Here is a 20733-nt window from a genome sequence, read left to right as displayed (position 1 = left end):
TGTAGAATCTGTTGAAGGCTCGCAACTGCCAGGGGAGGCTGCGATGGTAAATCGCAGTTTGTTTGAGTCAGTTTGAGCTCCTAGAGCAGTCGCAGCTGCCCATCTTCCATCACCAGCCACATGGCAGGCAGCTGTACGCATGTTCCTGGAACAGCTTGTGCACAGTTTGCAGAAACCAGGGTGGGTAAAAAGGACCCTGTCCTCCAAATACTGGGATCTGTTCTGATTGTCAGTTGCCAGGTTGTTGCAAGCACCTCTCCCTCCAGCTGAAGTAACTTCCGGGAGATTTAAAGGGCCAGTGCCCTCTTTTTCCCCCTTCATTTTTCACTTTTCCCCTTTCGTGAGCCAGGCATTAAAGATTAGGTCATTCAAAAGCAACTGCATATATGGGGGAAAATTTAATGTGACTGTGCATATCCAAGGAAAGGCTCAGGACAGACATAAGAAGACACTGAGTTTACACCTCGGGCTGATCTTGGTAGAGAGATAGCGTACAACAACCACACACACACAAAAAAAATTTTTTTAAAGCCAACCTTGGGGAAGGGGGAGAATCTGATTTCCAGAGTTATCACATTATTAAATTCAAATGTCCAGTGTTCAACTTAAAATCATAAGGAATACAAAGAAATAGCAAAGAATGGCTCATTCAAAGGAAAAAAATAACTCAACAGGACTTGTCCCTAATAGAGACTTAAAGGCAGATACACTAAACAAAGATGGAAAGAATCAGTGAACTAGATGATAGGACAATGGAAATTATCAAGTCTGAGGATCGGAAAGGAAAAAGATTGAAGAGAACAGACCCTAAGGAACCTCCGTGACACCATCAGCAGACCAACATATGCTTCGTTAGTGTCCCAGAAGGAGAACAGAGAGAAAGAAACAGAATATTTGAAGAAACAGCGGTTGAGGTTCCATTTATTTGAAGTTCAAAATGGTCAAAACTAATCTGTGGTGATAGAGATCAGAATAGTGCAGTCCTTTGTGGGGAGGGTACTGGTTGGGAGAGGAGCTTTCTGGGAGTTTACAGAGGTATATATATATATATATAAAATTGAGCAAGCTATGTATTTAAGCTTTGTGTATTCAACTCCATGTAAGTTATACCCCTAAAAAAACATTTTTAGGGCCGGCCTGGTGGCTCAGGCGGTTAGAGCTCCATGCTCCTAACTCCGAAGGCTGCCGGTTTGATTCCCACATGGGCCAGTGGTCTCTCAACCACAAGGTTGCCGGTTCAACTCCTCAAGTCCCGCAAGGGATGGTGGGCTCCACCCCCTGCAACTAAGATTGAACACGGCACCTTGAGCTGAGCTGCCTCCCGAATGGCTCAGTTGGTTGGAGCGCATCCTCTCAACCACAAGTTGCCAGTTCGATTCCTTGACTCCCGCAAGGGATAGTGGGCAGCGCCCCCTGCAACTAAAATTGAACATGGCACCTTGAGCTGAGCTGCCTCCCGGATGGATCAGTTGGTTGGAATGTGTCCTCTCAACCACAAGGTTGCCGGTTCGACTCCCGCAAGGGATGGTGGGCTGTGCCCCCTGCAAGTAGAAAACGGCAACTGGACCTGGAGCTGAGCTGCACCCTCCACACCTAAGATTGAAAGGACAACTTGACTTGGAAAAAAAGGCCTAGAAGTACACACTGTTCCCCAATAAAATCCTGTAAAAAAAAAAAATTAATACAGTATATAATCAAATTTTAAATGTTATGATACAAAACTTTGGGGTGTGGCTGTATGCCAGTAAAAATTTACAAAGACATGGGGGGAGTTTGTCACATTTTTCCATTCTCTGGTGTAGACTGAAAAATGCTTTGTGAATTTAGAAAAAAAGAATACCAAAAACTGAAGGTTAGAGAAATTCACATTTGATAAGGGAGTATCCAAGCTAAACCTGGATGTGTCCTACATGGGCAGAAGCAGAAAGGAAGAGAAGAGAAGTTTGGGGGGTCAAACAGACTAGGTTTTAACCCCCTAGTTTTTAATGCAATTGCTGTGTGACTGTGAACAGAATATCTAAGCCACATGTAACCTCATATATAAAATTGGAATCATAGCACCTGCCTCATAGGGTTGTTCTGAGGCCGAATGACAACTTGTTAGCAGTATGACGTAGTGGGGAAGCCTGTGAAGCCAGACTGCCTTGACTTGAAACAATTCCTGCAGCCATTTGCTGGGGGCAAGTACTTACCCTCTCTGTGCCTCAGAAAAGGGGGTTATAATACTACCTAATAATGGTACCTTTTTTAATGCAGTTGTTGGGTGGATTAAATAAGTTAGTGCAACAGAATGTTATAACTAATATAATAAGCACTCTATAAATGTTAGCTATAATTATATAAAGCATCTAGAACTGGGCACGATAGATCATTATAACTTACTGTAAAACAACAAAAGAGACTCACGTACAGGTGAGAAAGGTGGAGATCAGTGGGAACTATAAGCTTTTCTTAGGGATGCGATAGGAAGCCATTTTAACTTACTTGTTAATAACTGAACTAAAACCATGTTTTAGAGGAGCTTTGAATACCGAGCAGGAAAAGTTAGACCTATTCGAATCGGCAACATAGAGCATGTTTTCCAGGAAACTGATTTAGGACTGTTGGTTTGACAGTATCCTGTAGGCGGAATAGAACAGGAGACAGACTGAGGGGGGAAAGATTGGCCAGCAAACTCGAGTGACTGGAGACAGAAACAGGCAAATTGGAAATCCGTGCACCAGTGGTGGTAGTTTCCAGGCGTGGCAGTAAGCCTCTGCCTCTACTCTGCCTTTCTCTCTAGGTCTGTTAATGGCGTGTACCGGATCGGACTGTATGCCCTGAAAGATATGCCAGCTGGTACCGAGCTCACTTACGATTACAACTTTCATTCCTTTAACGTTGAAAAACAGGTAAGAAGAATAAATATAAGAGGGGAGGTTGGCTTTGTCACCGTGCCCTGTAGAATACAGGCCTTCAGGAAACATTGCTCATCTGTAGCCATTCATTGGGGAAAAATTGTTCTCTTCACTCCACTGAGCTAGGACACAGAGGTCCCTTGTAGCACTGCAGGAACAGACTGCCCGATCGTTTTTGGTCTGCAGTCAGTTCTTAACTATTCTGGTAGAGTTTTCCCAACGTGTAATCTTTCTATTACAGTAGAAACTCATTTGTATTTATTTTACTCTCCGTCAGTTTTTTCCTCTATGTGAAAATGCCTTGATTTAGACTTACTTTTGGGTGTCTAGATGCTCAGGCATCCTGTTTGAACTTGTGAATGAGATGGCAGGCTATAAGCATTATTCTCTTTCCTTCAAAGCAACTGTGTAAGTGTGGCTTTGAGAAATGCCGAGGGATCATTGGAGGCAAGAGCCAGCGCATGAATGGGCTCCCCAGCAGCAAAAGCAGCCAGACTGTGGCCACACACAGAAAGTCCGGGCGGTCCAAGGAGAAGAGGAAGTCTAAGCACAAGCTGAAAAAAAGGGTGAATAACCATCTCCCGGCTCTTTCCTCAAATAGCCACTTAAGGCGGTTGCTGAAATTGGGGGACTCCCACGGGTGGTGTCTTTAGCGTCGTTTTAATGCTCTTCGAGTTGATCTCTGATCGAACTTTCCTTTTCCTGCAATCTGATCCGTCTTTTTCAGAGAGGCCACCTCTCTGAGGAACCCAGTGAGAACATCAACACCCCAACAAGATTGACCCCCCAGTTACAAATGAAGCCGATGTCCAATCGGGAGAGGTAAGAAGGAGGTTTCTTCACTGAACTTAAATTAACGTCATTTGCTTGTCAGTTTAAACATTATTAAACATCTGTGTAGTTGAACACGTCTTGAAACAAGGATTCAGGGGATCGGTGAGCTCAGAGTGGGGAAAAATTGTCTTTATTTTCCCTAATTTCTAACTGAAATTTAGCATTTCCTTCGACTGCAACCTGTAGGCAAAAAAAAAAAAAAACGTGTGTGTGTGCACGTGCGTGCGTGTATGCGTGTGTGTCGTATTTGCAGTTTCCGTGACTTCGTCACCACGTTCAGGTTTTCATGTCATGTTATAGGTGTTCCAAGTATCTCAGAATATCACTTACATTCATCTCCACCTCAGAATTTTTAGGGCTGTTAAAGCCACAACTAGATCTGTCATGTATGCAAAATTAATGTTTATTTCTATATCACATTTTCAGGTTTTTTAATATTCCAAAAACAGTATTCAGTATGTTTAGTTGCCTTTTAATCCTATGTGTTAAAATTACTTAAAATTTTATATTATTTTTAAAGTACGTCTAAAACAGTGTTCAGAGAAAGGTTACACAGGCTTCCTCAGGCTGCCGGGGAATCCATGGCCAGAACAGGTTAAGAATCCAGGGTCTTCAAAAGTTCGTCTTTATGTGTGATTTGACTATCATTTTAGCCCCGTTTATCCTATTACACTTTGAGGGATAGAAAGTTTAAACTTGAGTAAAACAGAAATAACCTGAGCAGTGGTTCCAACTTGAGCTGCATGTTAGCCTTGGTGCCTACAAACTCCTGGTGCCCAGGCCACACCCAGGGCCCTCAAACCAGAATTCTCAGAGGTGGAGCTCAGGTATCTGTGGTTTATAAAGCTCCCCAGGTGATTTCAATGTGAGCCAGAGTCAGGCACTATAAAATTAGTCTCATCTCCACCTACTGAGGCCCATAGTTTGAGATTTATTCAAGGTCACGTCTGTTTATATGTGTGCTAGGGTAAAAAAGTATAGAATCGTCAAGCTTGTGTAAGTTCGGTCACGATACGCACGGCTCCTTTAAGTTCAGAGGTGTGGAGGCCCCACCCTAACGTGGTTTGCCCAGTACGCACCCATCTCACATGCCTTTGCTCTGCCGTCCGGCCAGGCTCCTTGTCGTAGCTGAGCCTCAGCCTGTATGTGCTGCATCTCAGCAACTTCCTCTAGGATTTGTACAAACCCTCCACAAAGCTCTGCCTTCAAGTCAGGCCGCTTCAATTGCCATCTATAAATAATATAGGGAAATGTTTTCTGTTTTGTGGGGGGAAAAAAGAATCAAGATGCAAAACTGAGTAATGTTGCCCTGTATGTAATTCCTTTTATAAAGGCTGAATTCACTGAGTATTCATTGATAACATCTTAATAGTGGCTTACGTAGAACAGACATGGAGTAAATGCTGATTGAATTCATGAATAAAGGAACACCTTTCCTCTTTCTTGGCAGGAACTTTGTATTAAAGCATCATGTGTTCTTGGTCCGAAACTGGGAGAAGATTCGGCAGAAACAGGAGGAAGTGAAGCACACCACTGATAACATTCACTCGGCGTCATTATATACCCGCTGGAATGGCATCTGCCGAGATGACGGGAACATCAAGTCTGGTGAGTGAGGCCTGGGAAACGGTCCTGTTAATTCCTAAGATTGTCTCAAAAGTGGTGCTTTCAGCTACTTTCAAACAGTCTATTCACAGATTCCTTTTAGTCTGGACCAAAACAGTTAAGATCCAAACATACAAGCATCAGTCAGCAGTAACCTGTCCCTCCCAGGTCTCCGGCTGCCTTGTTTCTACTCTAGGGAACAGGAGGAAACCCCCTCCCACCCGTCCCCAAACAGCGTTGCCAGCCTGCAAGTCCCTGGACGTGACAGCGGTAGTGGATCCTCTGTCTGCTTTCCTGCCTGGACAGGAACTTGCAGACGGGGCACATAACTATGCCAGCTGCAGGGGGAGGTGACACCAGTGTCGAGGAAAATAGAACACATGGCAGGAGCCCGTGGGGAAGAGAAGCCACATAGAGCTCCCATTTTCCTGAGGCTGATTTCCGCTTCCTCCTTGCAGACGTCTTCATGACCCAGTTCTCCGCCCTGCAGACAGCCCGGTCTGTTCGCACAAGACGGTTGGCAGCCGCAGAGGAGAACATTGAAGTGGCCCGGGCAGCCCGCCTCGCCCAGGTCTTCAAAGAGATCTGTGATGGGATCATCTCCTATAAAGGTGAGGTGGCCACATCCCTGTCCCACACAGTCGTTACTCTCACCTGCGACATCCAAGACCGGAACAAGGGACGGTTTAGAGTCAGGACTGTGGAGAGTTACAGGACTGGCTGGATGTAGTCTTTGGGGATTGTTTCAAGTCCCTACATCTTGTATGTCAACTTTTTGTATTATTTGTACCGTAGTTAAGTGCTGTATTTTTTCCCCCCCAATTTTTCTGCTCCACCCCCCCACCCCCCACTCTGGTTCAAGCCGTTGTTTCTCAGTCTAGTTGTGTAGGACACAGCTCCCTGGCCCATGCTGGTATTATGAGCCTTGTGCTCCCCTCGGCTGAGGCAGTCGGTCGCCGGTCATCAGATGCCTGCTCACAGCAGCTCTTGCCGGCTGCTGGCCACTCATGCTGGCCACTGCTCATGGCAGCACACGGTTGCTTACGGCAGTTCACGCCAACCTCCTGTTGCTCACGTGGCGCAGCTCACTGGCCCATGTGGGAATCGAACCAGTAACCTCAGCGTTAGGAGCCTGGTGCTCCAACCACCTGGGCCACTGAGCCGGCCCTAGAGCTGTATTTAGAAATCACATTTCTTAGCTATGGGATAGAAAGAAGCAGGTCTCTGTCTTGGATGTAATTTTCCTGAATGAGGCAGTGAAATAGCAATTTAAGAAAGAAATACGAACATGTGACATTACAAGTGGTTCTTAACCTTTTTTGTTTGACAGATATTTTTGAGAATCTAATATAATAAAAGTGTGGACGCTTTCCCTAGAAAAGTGTATCTACATAATTTTGCATATATTTCGGAGGGTTCACAAAGCTCTGACCTCTGCATTAAGGCCAAGGATGTAAAGCTGCAAGAAAATTACTTACAAAGCATTTTCATGCCAACGCCTTTCCCCTACTTTCCTTTTTCAAGGCACAGTTTTTGGGTGTGTGTTGGGGGTAAGGTTAGAGGAGAGAGTTTTTAATTTGGTGTGGGAAGTTTGGCAATGTACAAACTTCCTATGACCAGAAGTCTGGACTTTCTATGACCAGAAAATTTAGAGATGTTTACAGTGAGAGATTTTAACAAATGCTGCTTTGTGCCATCAGCTTGGCTGGTCTTTCTTCCTTTCCCTAAATTCTGAGGAATTTTTTTTCTTTTTTCTTTCTCTGTCTGCTATTTTCATAGTTTAGTGGCTTTCTGCTGTTTTGTTAACCTAAGGTAATAGAGAGGAAAGGGGGGACCAAGCTGTCCTGAAATGTCAAGTTCTGTGGCACCTACGTGTACCCTTTACCTTCCCAGAAGATCACGCTGCGTTCTCAGCCACCCCATCTGACAAGTGTTAGGCAGCAATCGGTCTGTGTGCCTGTCCCTGCGTTCTGGGCATGGAACCGAAGGCTTTCTCTCTCTAGGAAGTTACTAGAAGGGATGTAAGGTAGCAGGTGAAGTAGCCCCACAGCGTGAGTGCTGTTTTGGTGATACAAATTAACTGTTCTAGAAAATATTTACAGTACATATTATTCATTATCTGGAATTTAATTGAATCCAAACCAACAGAGAAATAATGAGAACTAGAAAACAGTTTTTGGATGAGATGGTCTTCGCTGTAGTGAGATTAGTGGAGCTGGAATCCGCCCAGAGCAGCCCAGCTACCCTCGTAATTTCCCATGTCTCACTCTTTCTTCACAGAAAGTTTCCTCATCACCCAGCTCACGTGCTGTGTATCAAGTGTATGTACTGTGTCTCTTATGCTTCACTAATCCTGAAAGTACCTTCCGGTCCCTGTCTTGACCCACATTTCTGAAAAGTCCTTGCATTTTTTATAGTCAGGCTGCCAAAGAAAACTTCGATTTTTTTTTTTTCTAACTTAATTTTAGGGGTTCTCCTTTTTCAGTTTCAGAGTTAATACTTGCCTGCCTGGTGTGTTACAGCCCTTCCACTAAGCCTGGCATTCTTTTGCAGATTCTTCCCGACAGGCACTGGCAGCACCGCTTTTGAACCTCCCCCCAAAGAAAAAGTAAGTCCGCACGTGTGGCGCAATTCTTGGAATTTTAGAAAAGGACTGGGGGTAGCAGACTGACACCTGGCTCTGTGTTCCAGGAATGCTGACTACTATGAGAAGATCTCTGATCCCTTGGATCTTTCGACCATCGAGAAGCAGATCCTCATCGGCTATTATAAGACTGTGGAGGCTTTCGATGCTGACATGCTCAAGGTCTTCCGGAACGCAGAGGTAGGTACTGCTCACGGGCTTCAGGCTCGGCTTACGGAGTGGGATCGGAAGGGAACCGTCCCAGGACGTTCAGGATTTTCACTCTATTCTGTCAACCTTCGTATTTCTGGTTAAGAAAGGCAGCAGTTGTTTTTGAGTACCCTTAGGGCAAGGGTTACATTGCTCAAGATAATAAGTACATGTGAAACACACAGACGTAGGTACAGGCAAGTAGTTGTAAATCTGTCTTAAGAATGGAATTGAGTGTTAGGCGAATAGGTTGTAGAGTAAGTGAAACTCATGAGAGAAGGAGAGGACGGACTAGTGTATGGTGCGTAGAAGAGAGGGAATCATCAGCGACTTTGAAGCCCCTGGGAGAGGGGTTTGAGGGCCTGAGAGGGAACTAGATGCAGGGAGAACTGAGGCTGAAGACAAGGAGTGAAGGAAGAAAACGCGTGCGAGAGAAGGATGCGAGCCGTCTGTAGCGTAACCCGCTTTCCCCTGAGATCCAGCTTCCACATGTCTTTAAAACCCGTGGCTCTGTCCCGGATGTGTCAGGACAAGGGTGACGGAGCGCTTCTCCCCCACGATGTCTGTGTATTTACCAAGTGCTCAGAGGGCCTGCGGAAGGCGCTGCCTGCCAGCAGGAGAGCGCATGGGAAAGGGACCGTGCAGGCAGGCCCTGACGCCTGTGCGTTTTAGCTCACTTGCGGCTGTTTCCAGCTGCCTGGCACTCACGGGGTTTGATGGCACTGAAAAGCTTCTCACCCACACGGGAGGGTGAAGAGAATGGCGTCACCGCGTAGGTGTGCTTCCAGCCACCGTGAGAAGCGCAAACAGCTTCTCTGTCCCGCTTTCTGCAGAAGTACTACGGGCGGAAGTCCCCGACTGGGAGAGACGTTTGCCGCCTGCGGAAGGCCTATTACAACGCCCGACATGAGGCCTCAGCCCAGATCGACGAGATTGTGGGAGAGACAGCGAGTGAGGCCGACAGCAGCGAGACCTCGGTGTCTGAGAAGGAGAGCGGGCACGAGAAGGACGACGACGTCATCCGCTGCGTCTGCGGCCTCTACAAGGACGAGGGCCTCATGATCCAGTGTGACAAGTGCATGGTGAGCGTCAGGGCGGGAAGCCGGAGCCGGTCCTGGCGAGCATGGCGCCCGGCTCAGCGACGCGGCTGGCCCCGGGTGGGCGTGGCAGCCTCGGTCAGCGTGGACTTTGCCTGGTTTCTGTGAGGTGTCACCTCACCGGTGCTTCCCCCTGTCGTCTGTCCCCCTTTTTATTTTCTTCTCTTTTGTTCTTTCTGTCCCTCCTTTTCCTGCCTCCCGTTCTTTCTGCCCGCTTTGCACTGCACGTCTCACGGGACCCGGCCCAGGATGTTGGCATTTAGGGTGGTGCTTTTCCTTGAGAAAGAGCGTCCCACTGCACGTGCACTGAGAGCTCGTGACAAAGGGCTCCAGGCCTGGGCTGAGCCCCGGCATCCATCCCCGTTTGCTCTTTCTGAGCTTGTCACCTTATGTGGCCAGTGGAGCCATGAGCAACACACAGGGCTGCTGGCAGGAAATAATTAGATGAGGGGAAGAGAACGCTTCGTCAGTGCGAAGCCTTTCACAATAGCCCATCACTGATGTGTATTGTTTAGTGAGCAATACTGCGGTGCTATTGAATCAGTCTCCCGTTCTCTGTCTCCGACCTCGTTGCCTAGATCTGTACAGTGGGAACCAATCTGCATACTTGTGGTCAGACAAGTCCTTGTTCTTCCTTCCCATGTTATCATTTATCCCTCATTTTCCCTCACCCACTTATCCCTTAGTTTGCTCCTGTTTGACCGTCTCCTGTTGTTAACTCTTTATTCTCCGCCCCCAGCACTTCTATGGTGAGTCTAAGCCACCCCCGCACCTTTTCCTGCAGGTCTGGCAGCACTGTGACTGTATGGGGGTGCACGCAGACGTGGAGCATTACCTGTGTGAGCAGTGCGACCCGAGGCCCGTGGACAGGGTGAGCAGCCTCTGCCAGCGCCCTGCTTTGAATGGAGGGGACTTACCTGTCCTGGGGCGCCGAGTTTCCTCTGGCAAATCCCCCCCCCTCTGGGCCGGTTTCTTACACTTTCCATTGAGGGTGATAATTCTGCCCTTTTCTCAGTGAGCGAACGGAAAATAACATACTTAGAACTTAGCGGAAGGAATGGTACTATATAAATTGTGGTTTTTATAAACACTAGCAACGACTCATAAAAGAAGTAGCTTGTAAAGCCCAGAACTTGAGTGCTCTGAATACACTTAACGTTAAGCGGCGTGTAAGTGGAAGAGCACTCGACTCCGAGCCAGCAGAGGCTGTTCCGAGGCCCACTTCCCGGAGAGCCGGCTGGCGGGCTGGGTAACTGGCCGCATTATGAAGCGGGTTTTGTGTTGGCTCTGCTGTTTCTCCGAGTGGCTTTGGGCAAGTCACCTCTATAAAGGTGTTTAACGGGCTGCTGCTGTCACTGCGTGGCCAGCTCTTTGTGGAATGTTTGTCTTCCCCGGGGCTCCGGCTGTTTATATGCTAGGAGGCCCCCCACCCCCACCATCGTTGTGACAGAGTTCCGCCCGACCCCTTTTGAAATGCCCTCTAGATGGCACAGAGCAACCGCACAGTTAATGCTTTGTAGCATGTAGTTTGGGAGACTTCGCCTGTCAGTTTCGTCCTGTACCTCACTTTTCCAAGTTGAGCATCTCCACTTGCTTTCATCCGTTTTTGTACCTGTGGTATACGGGGCGGCTGAACAGTGAGTTGGCTGGGAATTCTAGGTGCTGGTCCTCGTCCTCTTGAGGAGAGGTCAGCAGACTGGGGTAACAGTCCCAGCCCTTACCCATTGGCTTTTTTCCTGCTCTTGCCAGGAGGTACCCATGACCCCTCGACCCCACTACGCCCAACCCGGCTGTGTCTACTTCATCTGTTTGCTCCGAGATGACCTGCTGCTTCGTCAAGGTGCGTTCGCAGGTGCTCGCCCTGCTTGTCAGAGCTGACCTTTCTGATAGCAGGGAGGACCTGCTGTCTGCGTCGCAGTTCCGTCGCCATGGGACGTTAGTAGCAATGGAATAAAGGGTTTTCTGTCCTTCAGTCCTCAGGGTCCCCACATTCCCCTCCACCAAATGAAGCTGGGAGAGACCGGGGGGTTATAAAGCTAATTGTAAGGCTGGGCAGGACACTCAGGACCCCGGAGGTGGAAGACCTCCCACGTGTCCTTCTCATAGTCCGGAGGTGTGAGCGCCACCATTAGACGGCTGCTTGTCACTCTGTCTTGATGGTGGTGCATTTTCAGTCCCTTCTCCGTCAACCTTGGGCCAGACAGTGGATACCTAACAGTTGACACAGGAATCGTTTGAACCTCGTCCTGTGTTCTGTGCCCACCCAGGTGACTGCGTGTACCTGATGAGGGACAGTCGGCGCACGCCTGATGGCCACCCGGTCCGTCAGTCCTACCGGCTGCTGTCTCACATTAACAGAGAGAAACTGGACATCTTCCGCATCGAGAAGCTTTGGAAGAATGAAAAGTATGTGTTGAGGTCTAGCCCTTCCTTCCAGCTGGGCCCCTCCCTGCACAGAGCTGAGTGTTCACTAGGGTCTCGCTAATCAACTAAACCTCTCCCTTCTCTTTTGCTTTTTTTAGAGAGGAACGGTTTGCCTTTGGCCACCATTATTTCCGTCCCCATGAAACCCACCACTCTCCGTCCCGTCGGTTCTATCACAATGAACTGTTTCGGGTGCCGCTGTATGAGATCATTCCCCTGGAGGCCGTGGTGGGGACGTGCTGTGTCCTGGACCTGTACACATACTGTAAAGGTACGGGACCTGCGCCCGTCCCCTGATCACTGCGCCCTCTCCACGCTTACCATCTGGTACCAGATTGTCCGGGGCCAGCTGGAGCTTCTGAGTGCTGTCCTGTGTGTGTCCTCGCTTCTTAATACTGTGTACTTGGCACTCTCTTAGTATTTGTGGGAAGGTAATGCTCCTCCAGCCAGCCAGGCCAGAATCCTAGGGCCGTCGTCAACTGTGTGCGTCAGTTTTCGTGGTTAAGAGCAGGGGCTGCGGACTGAGCCCATCTCACTTCATCCCCCAGCTCCACCTCTGTGCCCTGGGCAGGCAGGTTCCTTAACCTGCTGAACGTAGGGATTGGTATCTATTTTAGAATTTTTTATGGGGTTTTTTATTTTTATTTTTACTTATTTTTTGGGGGGCAGGTTTTGAGGTTTGTTAAAGCATTAGCAAACAATACGCAAAAATGAAGTTGTTAAGATACTTGAGAGCATGTTGTAAAGCTGAAATGAGGTCTGTGACAACGCTTAGCCCGATTGATGGCTCACAGGGAGAGGGCTCAGTGCGTGTAGCTGTCGCAGAGGTCAGTGCCAGCTCTCCCGGTGTCACAGCAGAGTCCAGGGGAGAGTGTAGGCTATTTGGACCCTGACTGCTTGTAGCTCCATTCCCCCAGTTAGAGAGCGTGCATTTCCACATGTGCTTTCCTTAGTTATGCTGCCTTTTTTCTTTTCGTTGGGGAATGTTGGGGAACAGTGCATTTCTCCAGGGCCCATCAGCTCCAAGTCAAGTCATTGTCCTTCCATCTAGTTGTGGAGGGAGCAGCTCAGCTCCAAGTCCAGTCGCCGTTTTCAGTCTTAGTTGTAGGGGGCGCAGCCCATCATCCCATGTGGGAACTGACCCGGCAACCTTGTTGTTGAGAGCTCGCGCTCTAACCAACTGAGCCACCCGGCCACCCTGCCTTCCTTTCCTATAACTTGCCCAGAATCTGCTCTGGTTTCCTTCAGACTCCGCCGTGCTCACGTAACCTATGTTTCTGGCTTCTTCTCATCCTGTGGTCTGCGCTTTGACTCCAAGTTGCCCTTGTCCTTTCTCGACACTTGTGTCTGAGAACCTTCCTTCCTCTGCAGCCTCCATGCTTAGTAATGGCTCCAGGGTCTCGCTGCTCTCCCAGTGGGGTGTGCTAGCCGCTGTGCAGCTCGGGGAAATACGCGGTGATTTAACAGTGTTTGGACCCATAGGGAGACCCAAGGGAGTGAAGGAGCAGGACGTGTACATCTGCGATTACCGGCTCGACAAGTCGGCCCACCTGTTCTACAAGATGCATCGGAGCCGCTACCCCGTGTGCACTAAGCCCTACGCCTTCGATCATTTCCCCAAGAGGCTGGCGCCCAGGAGAGATTTCTCGGTACGTCCTTCGTGCTGACCGCGTGGCAGGACCAGGACGTTGTAGGTCCTGCTCGGAGCGAGAGCAGGACCCCGCAGGTGGCCCCCTGCTCCCTCCTCCTGCTTCCGTCCCAAACTGTGCAAACGTCCGTCTCTGCTGGGGGTGTTGGCACAGCATCAACACACTCATCTGCGTGGCCTGGCGTGGCTGTGTCTCAGGAAATCTTGGATTTCCCAGCTGCACTTGCCTCTTTTTTCTCTCTCACCTCTATAGTCTTTGCCCTGGAGCCCCATACTACAGTGTTTGGTTTTGGTTTTCACACCATAATTTTAAAAAGCAAGTACAATGCTAGCAAGAACCTTGAAAAACCTTTGGTGAGAATAGTTCACTGCTTTTTCTTTTCGTTCCTGGATTTAAAATGTAAGACATCATCATATACCATTTGAAGGGTACAGAAGCATTAAGAAAGCTTGTGTACAGTCATGCAGCACATAACAACGGTGCTCCCATAAGACTGTCCTGCAGCTGGAAACTTCCTGTCGCCCAGTGACCGTGTACCCGTCCTGACACGTGCCTGGTGACGCTGTGCAGACAGACCTACGCGCTGCCTGTTGTATAAAGTACAGCACACACAGTCATGTACAGCACGTACTACTTGGTAATGAACAAGTGTCACTGGTTTATGTGTTTACTACACTATACTTTTTAATCATTTTAGACTGTACTCTTTCTACTTATAGAAAGCAAGTTTGCAGAAACAGCGTGCTGTGTCACGCCAGCAGCAGCCTCACACATCACGTGTTGTTTTGTAAATGTAGTGTAGCCTGTGTACTGTGTGGGTACAGTCTGCAGTAGTTACAGTCGGCCCAGGCCGTCACACCCGCTCCCTACTCCCTCACTGACCCCCAGAGCAGCTTCCGGTCCTGCAGGTTCCGTCCGTGGGGAGTGCCCTGTCCAGGTGTGCCGTTCTATTTTATAACGTAGCTTTACTGTAGCTTTTCTACGCTTAGACACACAACTACTCACCATTGTGTTCCGCTTGCCTACAGTATTAGTACAGTGACCTGCTGTACAGGCTTGTAGCCCGGGAGCAATAGGCCACACCGCAGGCATGGCCTGGGTGTGCAGCAGGTTACGCCACCTGGGTGTGTGTGAGGGCCTCTATGTTCGCACGGTGACCAAAGCTCCCAGTGACACATTTCCCACCATTAAGCGGCACATGGCTGTATTACCCCACTACCCGGGAAATAACCTCTGTTAACGTTTCATTATCAGCCTTTTTCCTGTGTGTGCTTTTCTCAACTTGTTGTGAACGTACTTCTCCTGTTGTTTTGTGCCTTTCCATAAAGCTTTTCGCGGCCCATCCGTTTGCTGTAATGGAAGCCAGGACTGGCTTCTGCATCCTTGAGGCTTCTTTTAGTGGGCCTGTCGTAGCTGTCATCCTGGAAGGCTTAGAAATAGTCCGACCAGAAACCAAACCTTTGTGTCCCTAGTTTTCCAATTATTTTCGGATTTTTCTAAACTAGATTCTTTCTGCCCAGCAGCCAGCCCTGCCTGTCAACTAGACTCCTCTGGTCTTCTTGCTCAGTCAGCTGCTCCCTGATTAGCTTTGAGACCCCAACTATGAGTCCTTCAGCACTGGGGTGGGGCAAGAAGAGTTATGAGCCAGTGTCACTGTCACTTCAGGCTTACACATTCAAAGCAGCGCCGTGGCCTGCAGGTTACTAGAAGTGCTGAACTCCTGACTTGACAGTCACCCACTTGTCAGGGCTCAGCCCTGCTCTCCTCCTCCTTGACCACCCGCCCCCCTTAGCCTGGGGGGCCCAGGTCCCCTGCTCCAGCTTTGTCAGCCCCGCAGGACACTTACCTCTTCTTCTCTTCTCCGCAGCCTCACTACGTCCCAGACAACTACAAGAGGAACGGAGGGCGGTGAGTCCTGTGGGGTGTGAGGAGCCCTGAATGGAGCCAGCACCACCACCGACCCGCTGGGCCCAACCCCAGGATTGGGGGTCCCTGACAGAGTAGCCCACTGTAGCCACCAGAAAGGGCAGGGAGGGAGGTTAGCAAGGATTAGAGATAGAAAAGGGTTTGGAACAGATGCTCGGCAGACCCAGAAAGGTCTCTCTCTTAGATTTCTGCCAGCTTTCCCTTTACCCCAGGCTGTGTCAGCTCCTGGGCCCTTCGTCAAGGAGCAGACGTAGCTAGAAATGCAGTGTCAGCTGAGCACTTGGGCTCTTCATTTCTATTTGGGTGTGTGTTGTACATAAAAGGGGTATTTTTGGAGAAAACACTGAAGGCTTTTCTTCATTGATAGCTTACATGCGGGAAAAATACTGGATAACAGGCGTGACGAGAGATTCAGGAAAAGTAAAAACTCCATTTACGTTCTTACTGTAGTTGGTCCATGGGTATCCGCAGGCTGTGCCATGTTTCTCTGTACTCACGAAGCCGTCAGAACTAGCTGAGCAGTTTCACCCACTCGGTTATGTTTTGTCAACTTGTTGGATTCCTGAAAGAAAGGAGAAAAATGGAATTTTACAAATAGAAATTAAATTTCAGAGAAAGGCAGTGATTTGCTCAAAAGATAATGAAGTGAAGACCAGAGCCAAGTTTCTTACCTTTGACCCAAGGCTCTGGCAGCGAACCCCGGGTCTCAAGCCATCTGAGGTCTCTCCCCTTCACCCCCTTCCGTGCCCAAGTGCCCTGCTCGGCCTTACTCTGAAATCGTGTATCCTTCTGGCAGATCATCCTGGAAGTCCGAGCGCTCAAAGCCACCCCTAAAGGACCTGGGCCAGGAGGATGACGCCCTGCCCTTGATCGAAGAGGTCCTGGCCAGCCAGGAGCAGGCTGCCGCAGAGATGCCCAGCCTGGAGGAGCCCGAGCAGGACGGGGCCGGTGCCGATGGCCGCGAGGCCGAGAAAAAGCCAGACGAGAGTAGTCAAGAACCCCAGGCAGCCTGTACCCCCGAGGAACGGCGGCAAAACCAGCGGGAACGACTCAACCAGATCTTGCTCGGTCTCCTTGACAAAATCCCTGGAAAAAATGGTAAGAATCAGGCTAACATCTAGGGTTTGAGAGAAATGGGAAGTTAGGGAAGAGGGAATGAAAAAGAACCACTTCTGACTCCTTGCCCAGAATGGAAAGTCTCCTAAGAAAGATAGAATTCTTTCACGGGCATGAAACTGGGGTGGCGAGAGGGTCCCTTCCCTAGAGGACAGCGTGTGAGAGCTGGGCTTTGAGGCCCGAAAAGGAGCCGTTGAACTCCTGGGCTCTCCTCAGAGCTCACTCACATCTGAAACGGAGTGGGCGGGTGCTGTTTGATGCGCCTCCTTGGTTCTGTTTTCAGCAATCGACGTGACCTACTTGCTGGAGGAGGGATCCGGCAGGAAACTGCGAAGGCGCACTCTGTTTATCCCAGAAAACAGCTTTCGGAAGTGAACCGCAAGGAGCGAGCACCTCAAGCGTCTGGGATCCAGAGGAGCTGGTGGTCCTGCCTCCTGTTCTCTGCGTGCAGACAGGGGCGGGCAGGTCCGTCCAGCAGGGGCATGGGGCCATGTCGTTGACATTAGGTACTTAGTAAACCTCTGAGCTAGTGGAGAGGAAGAGGAGGGTCTGTCTAACCCGGTCGGCTGAACTTGTTTTCCTCTCCAGCTCTTTACCCTGAGGGTTAACAATGCAGGGACGAGGGAGAGCACGTTAGGGGACCAAAACCTTTTGGCTCCCCCAGCACCTGCCCCTCCCTGTCACCCCTGATCCCAAAGGCACTGCTTCCTATACCCAGGTGTAACTCAGTCCACAGGGATAGACCCAGGCCGCCCGCCCCTCCCGCATCTGTTCTCGGTGGGCTCCAAGAGCTCCCGGACACCGAGGACAGAAACAGTAGCTGGGCCTCTGCCCAGATCCCCGACCAGGAGGTCCCTCTGTCCTTGCTCAGCCAGCTCAAAGTCAAACAGGAGTAGCCACCTCAAGCCCATGGGTGTGCTGCCTGCCCCGCCTCTGCCCCAGTGAGGGGGGGGCAGGGGCCCCCCAGTCAGCAGGACCCGTGCTTCCGGGACTGTCTCAGTGTGAACCTTCAGAACCTGCCCAGCGTGTTCTTTCTAGCGTGAAGGCCAGGCCCCCGCCAGCACATGTGCGGTTTACGCGCTGTGGTTTGTGTGTCTGCTGTGCTGTGCGAATGGAGATTCATTCCAAAAGAAACGCATTTTAAAAGCTACATAAAAATGAACTCTAACCCCCGCCAAACAAAAGTCACTACATGAACTGTTGAACAGTATTCACCTATCAGAGTATTTGTTGTGAGTGTAGATTATCAGTTGAAAACACTACTCTTATTTTAATTGTACAGTTTTCAGTGTCCATCTCTTAAAAGAGACAGTGTTCCCCTCACCCCAGTTCCATCTCTCCTCACCCTCCTGTTGGCTTCATCATCAGGAGAGAGATCAGGGTGTTTCCTTCCTTCCCATTCTCTTGACCAGAAGTTACCAGACAATACTGTCTCTTTAAAAATAAAATTTAAAAAGCTTTGCTTTGTTGTCCTCTCAGACATACATATGCATATACGTTTTAGATGTTCTTATAAGAGAAAAGATGGTTTTTAAATGTGCCAAGTTGTGTGTGTATATATATATATGTATGTACATATATATATGTATATATATATATCTGCTGCGTGATTAGTAAGCAATACAGTAGTAAACAGGTCCCCATTACTTTTTTCTAATACCGGACCAATGCTGTCCTGATTGTACATTTTCCCTTATGATGACGACGCTCTGACTTGTTTAGGTAGAAACATTGACCACCTTCCATTCCATTGAATCTTTTTCTTTTTCTCCTTTCTGTGTCAATCTTGAGGGAAAAAAAAAAAAAAAAAAAAAGACCGGGGATGCCAGAGGTCCCCTTGAGCAGAGAAAAAGCAGAATAAATATTTTATTAAAGAAAAAAGAGAATTAAGAAAATAGTTTGGAGTATTTTCTTACTGTAGAGAAGCACTGTACGTTACTGAGAGGCCTGGGTATCAGATGCTCACGTGTGGAGCTGGGAAAGCGCATGTCCAAGCCCATTTGAGTGGTTTCTTTTGGTTTTCATTTCAGGGAGCCAGGTGGGAGGGAGGTGGGGATAGGGGCACTTTGGGGGTCTCCTTTTAGTCAAAAGCAGGAAAGTGACAAGAAAGAGTTTAAAATTCAATATTTCCTTTAATAGTGTTAAACACTAAAGTTTTAAAAAAGACAAAAAAAGAAAAAAGAAAAAAAACTTTGTAAAATGCGAAAACAGAAGCAAAAGACACTACGCTCTGTCATTTTATCTTTCTTTTGTTGAAAGACTAAAAACTGAAATGTTTTTTAGACAATCAAATGTTAGGTAAGTGCAAAAACTTGTTTTTTCTTACTGGTGTAGAAATTAATGCCTTTTTTTATTTTTCGGTTATTTTATAATAACGAAATAAAAAGAACCCCCTAGCTGCCAGGTGGGTTTTGGTGTTTGAAATGCGGGGCAAAGCACTACATCACTGCAAATAGTTACAGTTAGTCTGCATGTCTGTAGGCTGTGTGATTGCGGAAAATATAAATGCTGCTAATATATTTCCTTTTTACAAAAGCATATCTAAATAGATGATTGTTTTGATGTTAATCTTTGTAAATTATGTATTACCAATTTTAACATTGGATGTAATTGCATAAAAAGCTTGCATCTCAATCCTTGAAAGTCTAGTATTAAATGGAAAAAACTTTTCCTAACTACAGAGTGGTGAGCTTGCTATTTTTTTCCTCTTTCCTAGCCTCCATTTATCTTCCAGTATCTTCTCCATCCTGTTTCCAAAGAGATCTTTTTAAAACCATATCATCAGCCTCGTGGGCCCGACACGGGCACCCTCGCCGCTGGTTCCCGCCGGATGAAGCCGTTTCCTCAGTACTGGGACCTTTCCAGTCTGGGCCCACTCGCAGTCGGCATAACGCTGTGTCCATCTCTGTCCCTTGCACACACACTCAGCATCATGTAATGCTCATTAACAACCTCTGAGGGTGACAGGAATCACTTCCAGCCACATTTTTTAGCCTACCATCTTACTGTCCATCGTAAGCAGTTGACGTGTGTTCATTTATCTGCTCAATCTTCAGAGCAGCCCTTTTAGGTCGGTACCAAAACCCAGTTTTATAGACGAGGAAACTGAAGCAACGGAGAGGTGAGGCCGCTTGCCCAAGACCATGCAGCTCGTGAGTTAATCCTCCTACTAGCCCTCTGTAGTTACTCCCGTTTTGTGGGAGTAGAAACACGCTCAGGGGGGTTAGTTAGGCAGCTTGCCCAGCTCGCCTCGTCACTGGTGTTGGAGAAGTTCAGAATTGTCATGTTCATCTGCAGACAGCAAAGTGGCAGGAGTCACCACAGCGTGGTCCTGCCAGCGGGAGGGTCAGTCCACTCCTGCCCAAAGCCTAGAGCCCTACAGAGTGCTGCCTGCTGTGGGTCCCACGCGTAGGCTCGAGTTCAGCTGCAAAACAGCTGCACGGAAGCACCAGGATGGCCGGCTGCAGGGGTGCCATCCGCACTCCTGAGGTCCCCCAGCTGACAACAGTCTCGCGACTGCAGGACAGTCCCTTAGACGTTAATGTTTCTTCATTTGGTTTTTCCCTGGAATTTTTTTAAACTTCAGGACCTACTACAGCTGTTCTGTTCTAGATAATATATGATAGTAATAGAATACTAAATTGAATTTTGGATCAATGTTTGGTCTGTTTCCTGACGCTCTGCAAGGAGGTCCCACTGTGCTCTTACCTGCTGCCCAGCCCTCAGGCCACCAGGCGCTGACGGCAGGTGTCACCAGGCCTCCCTGATGCTCTGACAGCACTGAGCTCAGGACTCGTGGAGTAGGAAGACCCACTCTAAAACCAAGTACTGGGCACAGGAGTCAGAAAATGGAGAGGGCAGGTAGAATCATGGAAAATAAAAGCTGTCAGTGTGAAATTTCTGCAACTGGAGATATCACAGGCCCCCCAGATCAACACTGGTCCCCAAGTATGGAAGTCTTCCCTATGTACTGTCTGTCATACCTTCGGACTTTATAAAATGCAACTTCTTTTGCAGTAGTAATTGCAGTTAAAGAAGCGTCCCAAGCTGGAGCAGTCCAACCGCTAAGACTACCTAGGACTCCAGGTGCTGTCAGAGCCCAGTGGAGAAGCGTCACCCCGGAAAACAACTGAGATGCAAACCAAGGGCAGCCAAGCACAAGACGCAAAGGAGCGCAAGGAGCAGGTGAAAGATGCGAACTGGCCAGGAACGGGGTCCAAGCAGTGAGAAAATGCCAACGTGTGAGTCATTTGCGTCTCACCAAGCCTGCTCCTGGGTACTTAGAAAGCTTTGCCTAAGCCTGTTTCCCTCTCCTGTCACCAGCCACTGCCCTCTCCAACCACGTTCCAGAG

The 20733-nt window shown here is 48.6% G+C and overlaps 1 protein-coding gene across 4 annotated transcripts in view; it reads left to right on the top strand.

Moving 5' to 3' along the window:
• The window catches only part of ASH1L (ASH1 like histone lysine methyltransferase), a 142498-nt gene extending 123439 nt beyond the window's left edge, over window positions 1-19059 (top strand). For all 4 annotated transcript variants that reach the window (XM_074318857.1, XM_074318858.1, XM_074318859.1 and 1 more), the window contains 16 exons: window positions 2783-2891; window positions 3299-3463; window positions 3625-3719; window positions 5182-5339; window positions 5795-5947; window positions 7890-7944; window positions 8028-8160; window positions 9003-9251; window positions 10051-10137; window positions 11016-11106; window positions 11534-11672; window positions 11789-11961; window positions 13173-13339; window positions 15207-15247; window positions 16062-16363; window positions 16665-19059. In XM_074318857.1, the coding sequence (XP_074174958.1) occupies window positions 2783-2891; window positions 3299-3463; window positions 3625-3719; window positions 5182-5339; window positions 5795-5947; window positions 7890-7944; window positions 8028-8160; window positions 9003-9251; window positions 10051-10137; window positions 11016-11106; window positions 11534-11672; window positions 11789-11961; window positions 13173-13339; window positions 15207-15247; window positions 16062-16363; window positions 16665-16756 (2209 nt within the window). In that variant the 3' untranslated portion in view covers window positions 16757-19059. The remainder of the gene's footprint in view (window positions 1-2782; window positions 2892-3298; window positions 3464-3624; window positions 3720-5181; window positions 5340-5794; window positions 5948-7889; window positions 7945-8027; window positions 8161-9002; window positions 9252-10050; window positions 10138-11015; window positions 11107-11533; window positions 11673-11788; window positions 11962-13172; window positions 13340-15206; window positions 15248-16061; window positions 16364-16664) is intronic.
• The last annotated feature ends 1674 nt before the right edge of the window (window positions 19060-20733 follow it).

This window comes from Rhinolophus sinicus, linkage group LG14 (assembly GCF_036562045.2).
Source record: "Rhinolophus sinicus isolate RSC01 linkage group LG14, ASM3656204v1, whole genome shotgun sequence".
NCBI classification, from domain to species: domain Eukaryota; kingdom Metazoa; phylum Chordata; class Mammalia; order Chiroptera; family Rhinolophidae; genus Rhinolophus; species Rhinolophus sinicus.
The sequence above is the reverse complement of the archived record's forward strand: the minus strand, read 5'-3'. Positions and strand labels throughout refer to the sequence as shown.